General features: G+C 38.8%; 1 protein-coding gene across 6 annotated transcripts in view; it reads left to right on the top strand.

Annotated features, from left to right (window-relative positions):
- THADA (THADA armadillo repeat containing) overlaps nucleotides 1-15,004 on the top strand; it is a 161,680-nt gene that overhangs the window by 70,458 nt on the left and 76,218 nt on the right. For 5 of the 6 annotated variants that reach the window (XM_056356822.1, XM_056356824.1, XM_056356821.1 and 2 more), the window contains one exon: nucleotides 3,586-3,754. In XM_056356822.1, coding sequence (XP_056212797.1) covers nucleotides 3,586-3,754 — 169 coding nt within the window. Of the gene's footprint in view, nucleotides 1-3,566; nucleotides 3,755-15,004 lie in introns of those variants that run through there. The other variant, XM_056356826.1, reaches the window with a different exon arrangement.

Here is a 15,004-nt window from a genome sequence, read left to right as displayed (position 1 = left end):
ACAGCTTAAGAGATTGATTCACGTAGTTATTGCTAAATCCTAGATAAAATGAATATTTAAGAACACAGGTGGTAGACTCAGTGTTAAGGTGTGTAGCTGATCTTAGAGGCTGGTATAACAATAAACAGAAAATTGCTACATTAGGTTAGATTGTTGGGTTTTGTTACTCAGTTGTATCTGCATTCACTCCTTTCACTTTTTGAGAATTGATTCTGTTTAGTTTTATTAACAGGTAAGAGACTATATCTAAGTGGGATCCAGGAAAAATCAAAACTGCCTGTTCTTAATTTAGGGTGCTGTTACAGGTTATGGAAAAAGTATTGTATATTTTGACATTCTTCTGGCAAACTCTTTGCATGATTCAGGAATGAAGCCAAATGCCTTCAAAACATGAGAGATGCACATATAAGTGCCTTCAGGGTATGCAGAAGTTCAGGGATAGGTCACTAGTGGTGACTTGGCATGATACCTTGCACGGGTATGTGAATGGAGTGTTTTTGAAATGTTATCAGCCAGTTTCTTGCCAATTTTCTTTGAGTATTAGATTTAAAAAAATAAAACTATTTAAAAAAAAAAAAAGGAGAAGAAGAAACAGTAGGAATGTTAACCCCTCTCAGATTTGGGAAGCTATTTGCCCGTGTGAAATACCTTCCTTATGTTCCCATATGTTTTCCTATAAAGCAAATGCTTTATTGTTCTTCAGCTTTGTGATGCTTTTGTTCCTTAGTAGTGACTTTGCAGGAGTGCTCTTACGGGGATTTCCACCAAGATGTCAGTTGCTGTGACTACACTGCACCCTGTGTAGCAATCTGTAGTATGCGAAGTTAGCACTAATGTACAGTGGCAGGTTGGTGGCTAGGTTGCCCTCTGGGCAAGTAGTAGCTGTGGGTGTGCATTTCCCTTAGGCACAGAAAGTTGCAGAACTGGGTCCCCTGTGTCCTGGGCAAGTTCCTCAGGCACTGGGCACACCTGTGTGTTTGCTCAGCAGGAGGAGGAGGACAAAGTTATTGCCTCCTGATTTAAGATCCTCAAAGTGCAACACAGAACTGAATCTGAGGGTCTCAGTTAGGCTTCTTGAAGCCCTTGGCTTCTGAGGTTCTTACAGAGAACAAAAAATTTGGGGCATGAGGAGAGGTGAAGATCAGAGTCACCTGTAGTTTTGAGAATTGCAGTTTTGCCTTACACATTCAGTATAAATGCTGAGGTGGCAGTCTTTGTTGAGGACCCAGACTTTTGGCAGCTGAGACAATTTTGCCCATTACATGAAATTATTTTCTTCTTTTTAATTGTAGAACTGTCATTTCTATTTCCATAATAAATTTGATAAGATAACAGCGTGGAACAAAGTTTGATATGTAAAATCCTGTATCTCCGTATAGATATGTGCATGTGTTACAAGTCTTTACTGTCATTTTTTGTAGGACAGCCAAGTTTAAAGTCAGGTTATCTAATAATTGTTCTCAACTCCTTTTTTTGTTACTAGGAAATCCCCCACAAAATTCCACTCTAACTCATTGCATTGTGCTTGAGGAGAAAACCCCCTCTGAAGCATGTAGTGATGGAAAGTACCCTTGCACAAGTTAGAGGAAACCCTGGCATTTTACCCATTTTTCCACGCTTCCTGTTAAGGATGTCAGATTCCTTGGAATTTGTAAAAGGTCATGAACAAAATAAAGAACATTCCTGAATATACAGTTATAGCTAATTAAAAACTAGGCATTCATTACAGTATCAGTGTTGCTTGTGTTTGGAAAGGACATCTACATGTGAGAATCTCTTGGTTAAGAAAATATGGTTTAGCAGAAATAAAGAAAACGTTGCAAACAAATCGCTTCCCAGGTTTGTTTACTGTGCAGTAGAATTGAAATGTTTTTGTTTGTTTTGTTTTGTTTAAAAACATTTTAAAAAAATGTTTTGTTTAAAAAAAAAAACATGCTAGTTTTTTATTAAGAGCTAAGGTGACTTTTTGCACCCTATCAATACAGAATTAAAACTTTTCCGTATGGAAGAGCCTCCAGTTGTGACTGCTCTGCTTTTGCATTCTGTTGTGAAGGACAAGCCAATCTTTGAAAAGGAAATGCAAAGATGATTCTTCAAAAAATCATTCCCTACAAGGGTAGACATGGGGAGGTGGAGGATAGAACATTTTGCCATACTGCAAGGATGAGAATTCCCACAAAAGCCTGTCATTCAAGGGCAGCATAGCTCTCTACTTTCTCTAAACAAGGTCTGTGTATTTCAGGCATACCGTGGCCTAACATGACTAAAATGTCAGAACTCTTATGCTATTTCAATTAAGTCTATTTACTGTCTTGTGTTCAAAACCCGATTAATTCAGTTGCTGGTTCAAGGTGGAAATTACTTTCTGTTTTTCTTTGATGTGAGCTAAAGTAAACTACTATTTTGAGATTGATTTAAATTTGCTAGAGATATTTGAAACCTTAGAATGCCTTTTAATTTCACTTCATTTTTTAAATACATACGCATGGTGCTGCAGGGCTTGTTTGGGAGAACTCAAAAGTGGTTCACCCATTTTGGCAGGGGAGAATCTCAACTACATGTGATTTTGTAAGCTGAAAATATGTAAGAAGCGATTCAGGAAAAGGATGAGAGGGTAGGAGGAGGGAAGGCCATCTCTCTGGGTCATCACAATCAGGTATCAGAGCGTATCTTCTGCCATACTGCATTTGACATCATCCAAGTCATTTGGCCATTCATTTCTAAACCCTGGGGTAGCTTTCTCAGTTGTCTGGGACTGCGGGTGGCTGAGTTGTACCTGCCTTCCAGAAATTAACACATGCAAGAATTCCTGGCTTTGAAAGGCTTAGCCTAACCCAAGAACCAAAAAAAAAAAAATTTATTCACTGCAACTCAGTATACGTGCTACTCAAGTAGTATATAGCTGCTTAATGTGTTAATATAGCTGAACAGTTAATTCTATGTATATTCATAAATCTACAGCCAGTTAAAACTATAATAATATTAAAAGAAAAAAGGTTCTTTTTGGCCCGTTTTATATGCAGTCTTGAGTCTTGTCAGTTAATTTTTAATAAACAAAAAATATTTATTTTTGAGATACTAATTATAAATAATAGAAAAATATTTTCCAATGTGTCTTATTTCCTGCCTTTAAATATGTTTTAAAATACAGTGGGAGTTATGGCCTAAAATTCCAGTAGACACCATGTTGTGTTCTATGGAAACATCTGATTAAGGACATATTTCAATATTTCAGTTAAGTGAAACTCAGAATACTTACTCTACAGCAATCATATTCAAATGTAAGAGAAACATCAAGTAAGATGGAATGAGACCATATACTTACTTGCTTCATGGAATAACTGCATCTTTTTGTTTTCTTAGGTATTTTTTTTTTTTAAACTGTATGCATTTCTGAAGCCTCCAGCATGGCTCTAGTATGACTTATGTTTCTAGGCAAATACTCTTGCTACTGAGAAGAAGAACTGTCTATTTGATTTCTAAGAAATGTGTTCTATTTTTCATTGCATTATCCTTTGTTTTGTTTTAGCTACAGCAGTGGATTGCAGCTGGGTAACAAAAAATAGGTATTTCTTCTTTTTCTAGGTGTGGGCACTCTCCTGTGTACCGTTTACGTGAGATGTCAGGTCGGGCCCTTGTTCCATTTATTATGGTAAATGAAGTACCACATACAGTGCTGTCCTTGTTGGAGGGGCTTCCAGAGTCTACCAGTCCTTGCCTACGACAGAATACTATTCATGGAACACTTCTGCAAGTAAGTTCTTGGGGGTGGTTTGTCGTTTTGTTTGTTTTAGGTTTTGTTGGACTTTTTTGGTCATACTTCACAGCCAGATAACATGCAGTGAGTTGTGCTGAACGTTCACACATTGTCAAAACATGTATGAGGACTGCTTTTGAATTAATTCTATCAGATGATAAATGTGGAATTCACATTTCAACCATCATTAAACAGCTGTAGGCTGTAAATACCAACATTTAGCTTTCATATAATGCTTCATCTCTGGAGACTGAAATGCTTTGAGAGCAAATATATTTATCTAAACTTATCTACAGAGAGATCTATGTGACTAGCCCAAAATCACAGAGCAAATGTGAGACAAAGCTGAACTCCAAGCACCAATAGTATTGCAGATACTGAGACTTGCTACTTACCTACATATTTATATATTGCTTCATTTACTTTTCCTGCTATACCAGCAGCTTCCTGTCAGTTTGCTGTACAAGTTGTGATAAGCTTTATACTGTATTCTGAAAACACTCTGGAGAACGGCTTGCTGTCGGTTTGGAATCAGAAATTTCTTCATTCCCCATATATCGTTCCTTTGGTTTATGGCAGTCGGTTCACTGTGTTTGATTTTTAAGCTATCATGGTAATAAGTTACCCATTTTTATTGCCTGTTTTTCATGAGCAACCTTTCAACAAAGCCATATTGTACGTGATCAGCTCTGTTAGTTTGCCGTAGTTGGCAAGCTATCTAGGTACACATTGCCACTGTAAACTGTGTGGTGGGGTTTGTATGGGTTTGTTTGGGTTTGTTAGTGTATCTTTTCCAGCATATTATTTCCCTTTAAAATCATGACCTTGCAGGAGACCTGGGACAGGGAAATGAGTGAAGTCCCTCTAGAGCCGTAACCGTCCACTTTACCTGTAAAGGGTTTCAGCCAAGTGAATCTGGATTTGGTTGTTCATCATTACAGTGAAGGTTTTCATGGGGTGTGGGATGATCTGCTCTGAAAAGCAGCTGGTGCACCTGTCTTAGACCTGTGAGCTGTTGCATCTGCATGGGAAGGTGGAGATTGCCAGTGTGTCACAAAACTCCTGAACCTCCTGAAATGTTAGAAAGAGAGGGTTGTTCCAACAAAGAGAATTAAGTACTTTCTTGGTCCAAAGTTGTTATAAACCTGGTTGTGAGAATAGGGACTGGCTGTAGTGTTATAACGCTACTGCCTTCTTTTTAGTGATCTGGAAAAAGTAATGGTGGGTTGTTCTGAATTCTTTGTCTTTAATTCGTTCATGTTAAGACAATCTTATGCATAGGTGTAGGGAGTTTTCTTTTCCATACCTGTAAGGCAGGAGATATTCTCAGGGCTTTAATGTAATTTTTGATCAGTTTTGGTCAGCTACTAGGAACTACTACTGCAATTGGTACTGTAGCAGGGAGAGACAAGTTCTGTTCAGGGAATGACATTCTTTAAAAAAAAAAAAAAAAAGGACATCTGAATCAGTTATGCAAAGTCTTCATTTAGCACTTAATCAGATTTAGTGTATGACTGAAACTGAGCTATCTGTTGCTAGTTAAAAATAACAAAACATTCAGAAGAAATACTGTGGGTTGATAAAGATGTGCAAGAGGGGAGGCGGTGGTGTTTGATGTTGTACCTCTAAACCACTAATGCCAGGTAGTTCAACACAAAGTTAGCATGTACCTCCTGTAAATAGTACTAAGAGCAAAGTACTGTGACTTTCAGGGGTTGTTGGACACATGGTTTCAGTTTCCTTTTTATCAAGGTAATATGGGACTTGCAAAGCTGCTGCTAGAGCTTATTAAACTGCAGAAAATTATGTTATGGGACTGTTTGTTAAAGCACTGTCTCTCTGAAGGCTTACCTGAAGAGACAGTGATCTGGCAGTTTTTGAAACTGTTTGCACTGCACTTCTATGACACAGTAGAGAATTTAACTTCCTCTTTCATACAAAACTCAATAAAGTTTAGATTTTGCCAGCAATAAAAGACCAGTAGCTTATGAAAATGGATTTAATAAATCTGTTTCTTTTGTTGAATCGCATTAGTCAGTTGCTGGCTGAATTCATTGCCTGAATTTTTATTTCAGTGTTCATATGTTGTCAAGCCTTGAACAGGAAAGTTGGAATTACTCAAGACTTTAAAGCTTATGTGGCAGTGCCAAATGCAGGAATCTTGACGGTATATTTCAGTTATGTTTCAGAGTTATGTAATCATTTCATCTGTTGCAAGCCAAATGTTAATTTATAGAAAGATCTTTCAGAAAGAGTTCAGCATGGAGTGTTTGTCCAAACATGGCCTGGTTTTCCAAACGCTGAGATTGACAAGGAGTGTTTTTTGACAGTGGTTACAAACGTGCTGTGTTTAACTTTAGACCTTTGCATTACGTGAAACATGGCTTTTCCTTACGAGTGTGGTAACTGTGGCTCAATTTACATAGGGATCTGAATGTGCATGAAGATAAAATAATCTTCCGGTTTACATGTTTTACATAAGAATTCTTTTCAGGAATTGTCTGGAATTGTCAGGAATACTGCTGTTCTGTACTTGTACAGAACTGATGATACTCTTCAAGGAGTAGTTCTGCATCATAAGTAAATGCATTGACTTGAATAAGACAAAAGTCTTTTCTGTGACTTAGTGCTTGCTTTATGACTGCAGTTTCTACTTGCTCCATAATCCAAACTGGCATGAGGATGGCAGGGGGGAGGGAGTCAAGTTTGTAGCCCACAAGAAAATGTGGAAATTTTCTACAGGCCTTCTTGAATGATGAAATCTTTATGGCTTCTTTTGTTTTAAGATCTAGCACTTTTAGTTGATCAGATGAAGGGAAGAGCTTGTCCAGAGCTTTATGTAGACACTTCTGGAAGTGTATCCAAATTTATGACTAGGGAAGCCTTTATGTTTGTGAAACTCTTGATTTTTTGCAATTGATAAGGAACTTATTCTTTATACTGAACAAAGTCCAAGAAGGTAACTTTCTGGGTATACTAGGGAAAGAAAGTTTGGTCCTGGGTTGTTCCTGACCATGGGCCTTACTAGTAAAGACTGAGATGAAGACAACATTCAGTACCTCAGCCTTACCTTGGCCAGATTAATCTCCAGGTGGGCTCTTGCTTCCTTGAATGCATCTCTGCATGCTTGGACACTCTTTCTCTCTTTTCCTCCCAGCTTACTTATCCCTGCTTCTACCTTCTGTATACTCCCTTTCTGTGTTTGAGTTTTGCCATGAGCTCCTTGTTCATCCATACAGACCTCCTGGCACATTTGCTGAACTGGTAGCTTGTTGGGGTGGACTGCTCTTGAGCTTGGAGAAAGTGGTCATTGAATATCAACCAGCTTTCTTAGACCCCACTCCCTCCAGTGCCTTATCCTACAGGACTCTACCAGACAGATCCAGGAAACAGCCAAAATCTGCTCTCGTGAAGTCCAGGGTTGTGATCTTGCTTTTTGCCCTGCTCCCTCCTCTCAGGATCCTGAGCTCTGCTGTCTCGTTGTCGCTGCAGCCAAGGCTGCCTTTGACCTTCTCATCCTCAATGAGTCATTCTTTTTCATAAGTGTGAGGTCCAGCAGAGCACCTTTCTTTGTTGTCTCCTCTATTGCTTTTGTCCAGTACTTGTCAACAGTGCTCTCCAGGAACCCTCTGGATTGCTTATGCTGTGCTGTGTTGGTCCTCCAGCACACACCAGGGTAGTTGAAGTCTGTCCTCTGTGAGGACCAGGGCCTGAAAAACACAAGGCTGCTTGCAGCTGCTGTAGAAGGCCTCATCCTCTTCTTCCTGGTTTGTTGGCCTATAGCAGACACCCACTATGTTGTCACCCATACTGGTCTGCTCTTCAGTTATTACCCACAAGCTCCCAGCTGGCTTATCATCCATCCCAGGCAGAGCTCCATGCATTCCAGCTGTTCTCTCACATAGAGGGCAACTCCATCTTGTTGTCTTCCCCACCTGTCTTTCCTAAAGAGCCTATACCCCTCCATTGCAGCACTCCAAACATGTCAGCTATCCTATCCTGTCTCCATGATCCCAACAAGATCACAGCCCTGCATCTGCACCCGGACTCAATTCCTCACTTGAGCCTCTTTGGGCGCTTTAACAGGGACCCCAAGCATGGTTTGCCCAGAAAACAAAGCAGCACCTTTAATTCATCTGGTTGTAGATTATTTATGATGATTAAAAGGAACTCCCAAATGCATTAACTTCCAGATTGGTTTGCCAAGGAAAGCAGATGTTGGACTTTTGGTTTTATCTTGTGTGAATCGGTTAACATGATTGATGCTGGATTTCCAAGGCTGTGTGATGTGCATAAACCTATAGAATCTAGTTGTTGTTAGTACGGTAGAATAGCAGCAGTATGGCTGGAGCTTTCAGTCACAGGGTTTATTTCTTTTTCAAATGAAAGAATCTGCACATCAACTGGGTCATTATCTTGTACGTTATCAGTTTGATCTTCCTCACCGCTCACTTTGTTCAGCCTACAATTCTGTATTTTTAGAACATATGTAATCAGATAAATGAAACTTATCAAAAGAAGTGTTGTTCTCATTTAACTTTTCTGTGCCTTGTTATGGACACTTCTGCAGTGTTGGAAATGCTAACCTACTTCCTAGAGGTCTTGCGTGGATTTATAACTAAACACTGACAGTGTCTAGCTTGAGACTTGGATACAGAACAGTATAAAAACATTGCTTCTCTTATCTGTCCTGTTCACTTCATCCCTTCTTTTTGGAGAGCATTTTGCATTCCCTTTGGCATCTCTTGGGCACAGATTAGAAGAAAGAAGGTTTCAGTGACTTCTCCCTCGTTGTTTGCTGCTTGTATATGAAGAGAGGGAGCTACGTGACTTTAAGTGTGCATGCAGAAATTCCTAGCTGCACCTAATATTGATGAGTAATTTCTGGCTGGAAGCTGCTTTGTTTGTGAGGATCATTCACATTTTTTGGTGGTAATTTGTACAAGCAATGAGACAACTGCACAGAATAAAATAAAAAAAATTATTGCTGGCCCGTCATGTCCCTGCAGGTAGATCCTTCCTGTCATGACTGGTTTTGGTCACTGCTGTAACTCAGTCACAGAAATTCTGCCTGGTCTGCTGTGGTCCCTAGGAAGACTTCTCTCCGTTCTACCATCTTCTCAGCTGAAGTCTGGGTGGTAGCTTCTCTTCTCCTCACTGTGGTCTTCCCACTAGTTACTGCTATTGCTTTGTCATTCCTACTGATTTACCCTGAAATTTGTCCCCTGAGCATGTGGCAGTGTTTTGCATCACAAGAGAAGAACCATATCTCATATCTGGGGGGTGCACATGACCTGTTCTTAAAAGAATACAAACTAAATTGCAAGAGACAGATGAAATAGAGAATTTGTTATGCTTTGATGCAGGGTTAGAACTTCAGAAAGATAAAAATGGAAATACACTTATTTAATGTTGCTTGGAGTGTTTTCAATCAGCAGCCAGTTACTCTTACAAATTGTTACTCTTAATGTTCAAATTTTCTCTACACTTTGAGTTTTCCCACAAAATTCTGTAGTTTCAATTCATCAAATTGATGTTATAACAGTAGGCTAGTTCAGAGAAGTGTTTTGGGTTTTTGTTGGTTTTTTTTTGCTTGGATTTTTATGCTCACTAATTCAAACTGTTCTGTTTGGCATATGAATGTGAAGTCTTGTGCTTCAAAGGAATGTTGCTTTGAGTTTTTGAAACTTTTTTCTTTTTTGCATTTGAAACCAGGAGCACTGTTACATCTCTCTCAAATCTAAAGAACAGACTGAGTCACATCAACTTAGTCAGTTGCATGTGACAAAAATTAGACTTAATAGAAGATAGAGGGCTTCGTAACTCTTTACATTAATTAACATTATATTAAAGGTTAAATTTCCCACTGACTTTAGTGGGACAAGAAATTAACAGTTACCATTTTTCAGGGAATGGCAGGATCCTGTAGAGCTAGACTCATCTTTCTGAAAATATTTACCATAAAAGAATCTAGGATCCTTATATTAAAAAATAATAATACAATTAAAAATCCAGCATGGTTGCATGGCAGATTTTTTTGCCATGTGCACAGGGCTTTTATGAAAGTGATCTACTGTTTCCCTTTCTTCTTTGTAAAGTTTATTGAATTATTGAATATGGCAAGGTTTGCACGATGGTAGAACTTCAGATTATCTGTATCTACTCTTTGGATATGCTGATGTTTTAAATATGAATGGAGAGCAGCTGGGGAATGTGATTTAAAGGTGGAAGAATTGATTTAAATGATGGTTAGAGGCTTCATTAAAGCAGCAAGAAGACCAGGACAAGATCATAACCTGAAAATAGCCATAATGAGTCAGTGAGTCAGTGTGCTGCTTCCAGCAAGGACTGATAGCACAAGCCTAGGAAGAAGAGTAAGGCTGACCAAGCAGCTGGAGAAACATCTGCGTGTACTGTCTTAGCTTAGCGTACTCCTGAGCCAGAAATGTATGCATGTGACTTTGTTGAAGATAAAAATTAAGTGCTTAGTTGTACTGATGAAAAAAGCAGTTTATGATGAAAACATCAATATGTTAGATAGTTAATTATCTGAGAGAGTTGTGTTAAGACGTTGCAGATGAAAGTGGAGCCTGCCTAATGGCTGTAGATGCCTTTTTCCTTCTTTTGAGAGGAGAATTTTACCTTAAGTTGCTACAAAGGAAGATCAAGCTTCAGGTATTTGAGATTATAATCACTCCCATGTTTTATGAGTTTACTACTTGGGCACTTGCTCAGAGGAATAAAACAATTTAAATAAATATGAGCATTTGAAAATAAAGCAAAGAGGAATGATGCATGAAGAAGAGCTAGCAAGCAGTCATGGGATCTTCTTTATTACAGGACTGTGTAGGTAGTAAAAACCCACAGACTCCAGTGGCTAGGGTGTGAGAATATAACAGGAGACAAATTAGGCAAATATATTTTGAAGGTCATTTTTGGATGTTGGTCTTTGTGGCTGATTGGAAGAGAGAGGTATACTACTCATTAGCTTGACCTAAAAATTCTTAATGTGAATTACCAGCAGGGGTGTCAGTGATGATTAATTTTTTTTCCCCTGTTTTGTTTTGAAGACAAAGGATCTCCAGGGTCTGAGGGAATGAATGGGGAAGTAGCATATTGTTTATTTGGCTTTATTCAGTAGCACAGAAACATTGACTATGGTAAATTACATTTTATTTGTCTTGGCAGGAAAGTTTGAAGTGTAGCAGTTCAACGTTGGCTTATAAAACCTCAATATAGTAAACAATGTTACATTATCTACAGATCAAAGAAATAAACCTGCTATAATTAAATGTTTTCCAATGAAACTTCCTTCCAGCTGTTTCTTTTCTAAGCTCAGTTTTTAGCATTCCAGATAAGCCTTGCTTTTAAGATTAGCACAAAGAAAAAAGAAATACTGATGTCAAGTTGAAAACACATTCACTTATATGTAGCTGCAATAACAGAACAGTTGTCTCATTTCTTCATGTTGTAAATTCATATTAACTGTTACATAGGGGTGCACTGATAGAAGGAGGCAGTGAGCATTTGAGAACAAGATTTATATTTATGAATACAACAGAAATGCAGCTGAGTTCCAAGAATGGGAGGAGGCAGTCTCTGAAAGAAAGTCATTGATGAGATTTTGCCAGACGTTTTCTTCTAGCTGCTTTTTGGTGTGTGGTTTTGTTTTTTTTTAAAAAAAACAAACAAGCAAACACACACAACCCTCTTGTGGTACTGCTAATTGACTGGGCAGATCTGATAGTTGGACATCACTTTGAAGTTGCTTTAACTGCAATTAGTAATGCTCACAAATATTGTGTCTCTGACTTCCTAAGACGTGTCACTAGTTTTCAAAAGGGCTTAGATTTAGACAGCTCTTACAACTCTATTAGGTCTTTTTATTCAGTTTCTGCATCGTTATTGAATTCCTTTCTATAGCAACTAAGGATATGCAGAGATGTTATTGTTGTAAACCTTGTGTTCACATCTTTGAAGTTTAAAAAAAAAAAAGTGTGTTTTTGGTAGAGAATAAGCAATATTCATCAATTAGTGAAAACAAGGCTACTGCTGTTTTTAATTGAGAGGTAACTATAATAAGGACTACTCTAGGTTGTACAGGGGATGGTGTGCCAGTTGCCCCCTCTGTAAAGTGGAATGGATGACCTGCTGGATGCACTGCTTCCTTCTCTCCCACGCCCTAGATTTTGGAGCTTATTACTGTGGGGTATGGCAAGCAGTTGCTGTGCAGATGTTTTGGCCGCCCCAATCTGGTGCACCAGGTACCACTCCTTAATGAATAAAAGCTCCTGCAACCCATGTTGCCAGCAGAGATTTTGAGGTGGCTGTGTGTGTGGCCCTTTAAGGTACCCTGCCTGGTGTTCAGTTACAGCCATAAAGCTTCACTAGTGTTCAGCTAGCTTCTCTAGCTACGTCTTGGATAAATGGGCAGTGATTGAAAACACTATGTACGGATGTGGTTATATACAACAACTTTTATTAGGTGTTAAGATTAAACTAAGGAAAGAGAAATCCTCCTGTAGGTACAGTTTTCACGATGGATAGATTATTTTCTTTTTAGATTATGGAGATACTAGAAACAAATACTGTTGGCACAGTTTTCTACTTTTTACTACTTACATCTTTCTGAAGAGAGTTGAACTGTTTTAGGCACTGGCTGGTTAACTTGATTTAGACCTCCCAGAACAACAGTTGAACTCTTGTGAAGTCTAAATTTTTAAAATGTTCAATTCTACGCATATTTCTTGCACCTGTTTTGTATTATGAATCTTTAACTATCCCTCATGATTAGTCAGGAAAGCAATCCTATCACTGTCACAGGCAGAGGATGTTTTTACAGTTGGTAAGGGAAAAGTTGAAACTTGTAAAGGGTGCCGAAGATACAATATTCTCCTAGGTGGTGGAGTGGATTAATTTAGTACTCTACAGAGTTCATTTTTCATCTCCAAAAACATGTTTTAAATCCCACCCGCATAGGATTTTCTTTTCCATCTTCCTTTTTATCTAGAAACCATGTCTTTAAAACTTTCAGAGCCAAAAAAAAGATAATCCTGGATACAATTCCTGGATATACTTTTTAAAATACCCGTCCACGATAAGTTCTGACTGCTTAAGGATGTATGAAAAATATTTATGAACAGTGAGGGCTTTTTACAGTGCTCTGTGTTTTCAGAGGTTAAGGCTATAGTGAGAAATGTGGGAAGGTGCCGTCTTTGGAAGCTTTTTCAGGCTGTTTACAAAGGAGAAGAATACCCTTCATGAAAGGAGGAGAATGCTGGAAAAACTGGCATTTAAAAGAATGCTGGATGGGAGAAGTGAATGAAAAGGAATGAGTGGGTTTAAGTGGATAGCTACTCAGTAAAGACTTACCTATGTTGAAGGCCAGCATGCAAGTATCTCAAATAGTGGAACAAAAAATTGAAAGGTGGAGAGGAGGAAAAACCTGGAAAGCGAAGAAAATGAAACAAAGTAAACACAAAACAAGAATAAGACACTTTTCCAAGGTGTTAAAATCATTTTCAGAGCGTTCATGAGTTTAAAACATGTTACTTGCTTCACTTTTTTTCTGTTTATATGTCGTAGGCATTTCTTCCATTAGTGTTTTTTTTACCACTGTTCTTTCTTGGGTTTTAATTATTTTAGAATATCTGCATTTCTGAAGGTAGTTATTGCTATGGCGCTACAATTTTCTAGGAATGGTCTCCACATGGCTGTTTGACTTAGTGTTTGGCTTTTTTACTCGGGCTCTAAGCAACTCTGAATCTGAACTGATGGCATACTCTGGAAATGTGTCCCTCTGCTGTTTATTCATGGGCCAGAAGAGAATGGGAAATGGATATCCAGGCTGAGGAAGGATTGTACAGAAATTTAACTGATACAAAAAACCTATACAGGACAGGAAGCTTGTGTGGAGACAGGACTAACTAGAAGCTGTATTATACTTGGATCTAGTGCTGAAGGGGTATTTTTTGGAGAGGTAGGGGTGATGTCTTACTACAACGGCCTAACTGTGGGTTTTTGTGTTTTGTTTTTTTGGTCAGGGGGTATGTGGGGAGTGATGCTGCACTGAAAGAGAATGTTTTCAACGGTATAGTGTGACATGCTCCTATTTCTGGGGCACTGCTGCTAAACCCCTGAATAAATAGTGTGGATTCTGAGTTGGATCATCAAAAATGTGGCTTCCACTGGAGCTGTGGGCAGCTCTTAGACTTGAAGTACCCTGCAAACCTTTCGTCAGATCCTGGGAACAGCCTAGGTGCGGCCTAACTGCAGAAGAGGGCAAGTGGGATGCAGAGAGGGTGATGGGGATGCTTATAAATTTATGGTCTTGACAGGTCATAAAAGGTGCCAGCCGTCTCTGGATCATCAGAGTCTGCTTGGTGTTGGGGAGTGTGGAAACCTCCCCCACAGCTTCATGCAAGTGAAGAATGAATGAGGCTTCTGAAGGCATGATAAGCAGCAGGTGCTTCTAGTCTGTACTCCCTCATGCCTTCACTGGCTTGCACCTCGGTTATCTCTCCATGTTTCCCCTGGCATCCTCACTGTCAGCTCCCTCCTGCCAGCTCTTGTTTCAAGTGCTTACTCCTCCTTATCTCTGGTTTGGACCACATCATCTCTTAAAGAGTAGCCGCTGTCTTAGTATGTTGTTGTTTATTGCAGTAGGGTTATTACCTTGCTGTCAGAAGTGCATGTCAAATGTATCTCTATATTCCTTTTATTCAAAAGTATACACTTCAGATTCGGTATGTCTTCACATCTATAATGAATGTCTTGAGCTGATTTTGGTAGGAGACCTCTCCAGATTGTACTAGTTCAATCTGGGCAGCTTTTATTGTGGAAAATAAGCAATGGTTACAGATTTTTTTCCTCAAATATACACAGGTATTTCCATAGATGCAAAAAGGTCATTGTGTCAGAAGTGGGTGTTGGGAAAGCTTTAAACCTTGGCAATCAGTTGTGTCCTTTTTTGGTGCAAATGCACCAAACAATGAGATGAAAACTTCGGGTTTTACTATGAGAAATCCCTTAGGAATTCAGTACTTCAGTATAGTTGAAGTTGCTTAGCACCATTTCTTCCTTTCCACAGTCCACATGCGTGCATTTGTTTAGCTTTATAATATTAAGTTGCTATTCTTTAAGGAAAAAAATAGCTTAATGTTGGAAAAGCCAACTTAAAACTTCTCGTTACCCACAAAACACTTTTATAGCAAACAAAAATACCTATTATGTACTTGTCTCACATTT

Source organism: Falco biarmicus, chromosome 12 (genome assembly GCF_023638135.1).
Source record: "Falco biarmicus isolate bFalBia1 chromosome 12, bFalBia1.pri, whole genome shotgun sequence".
NCBI classification, from domain to species: domain Eukaryota; kingdom Metazoa; phylum Chordata; class Aves; order Falconiformes; family Falconidae; genus Falco; species Falco biarmicus.
The sequence above is the reverse complement of the archived record's forward strand: the minus strand, read 5'-3'. Positions and strand labels throughout refer to the sequence as shown.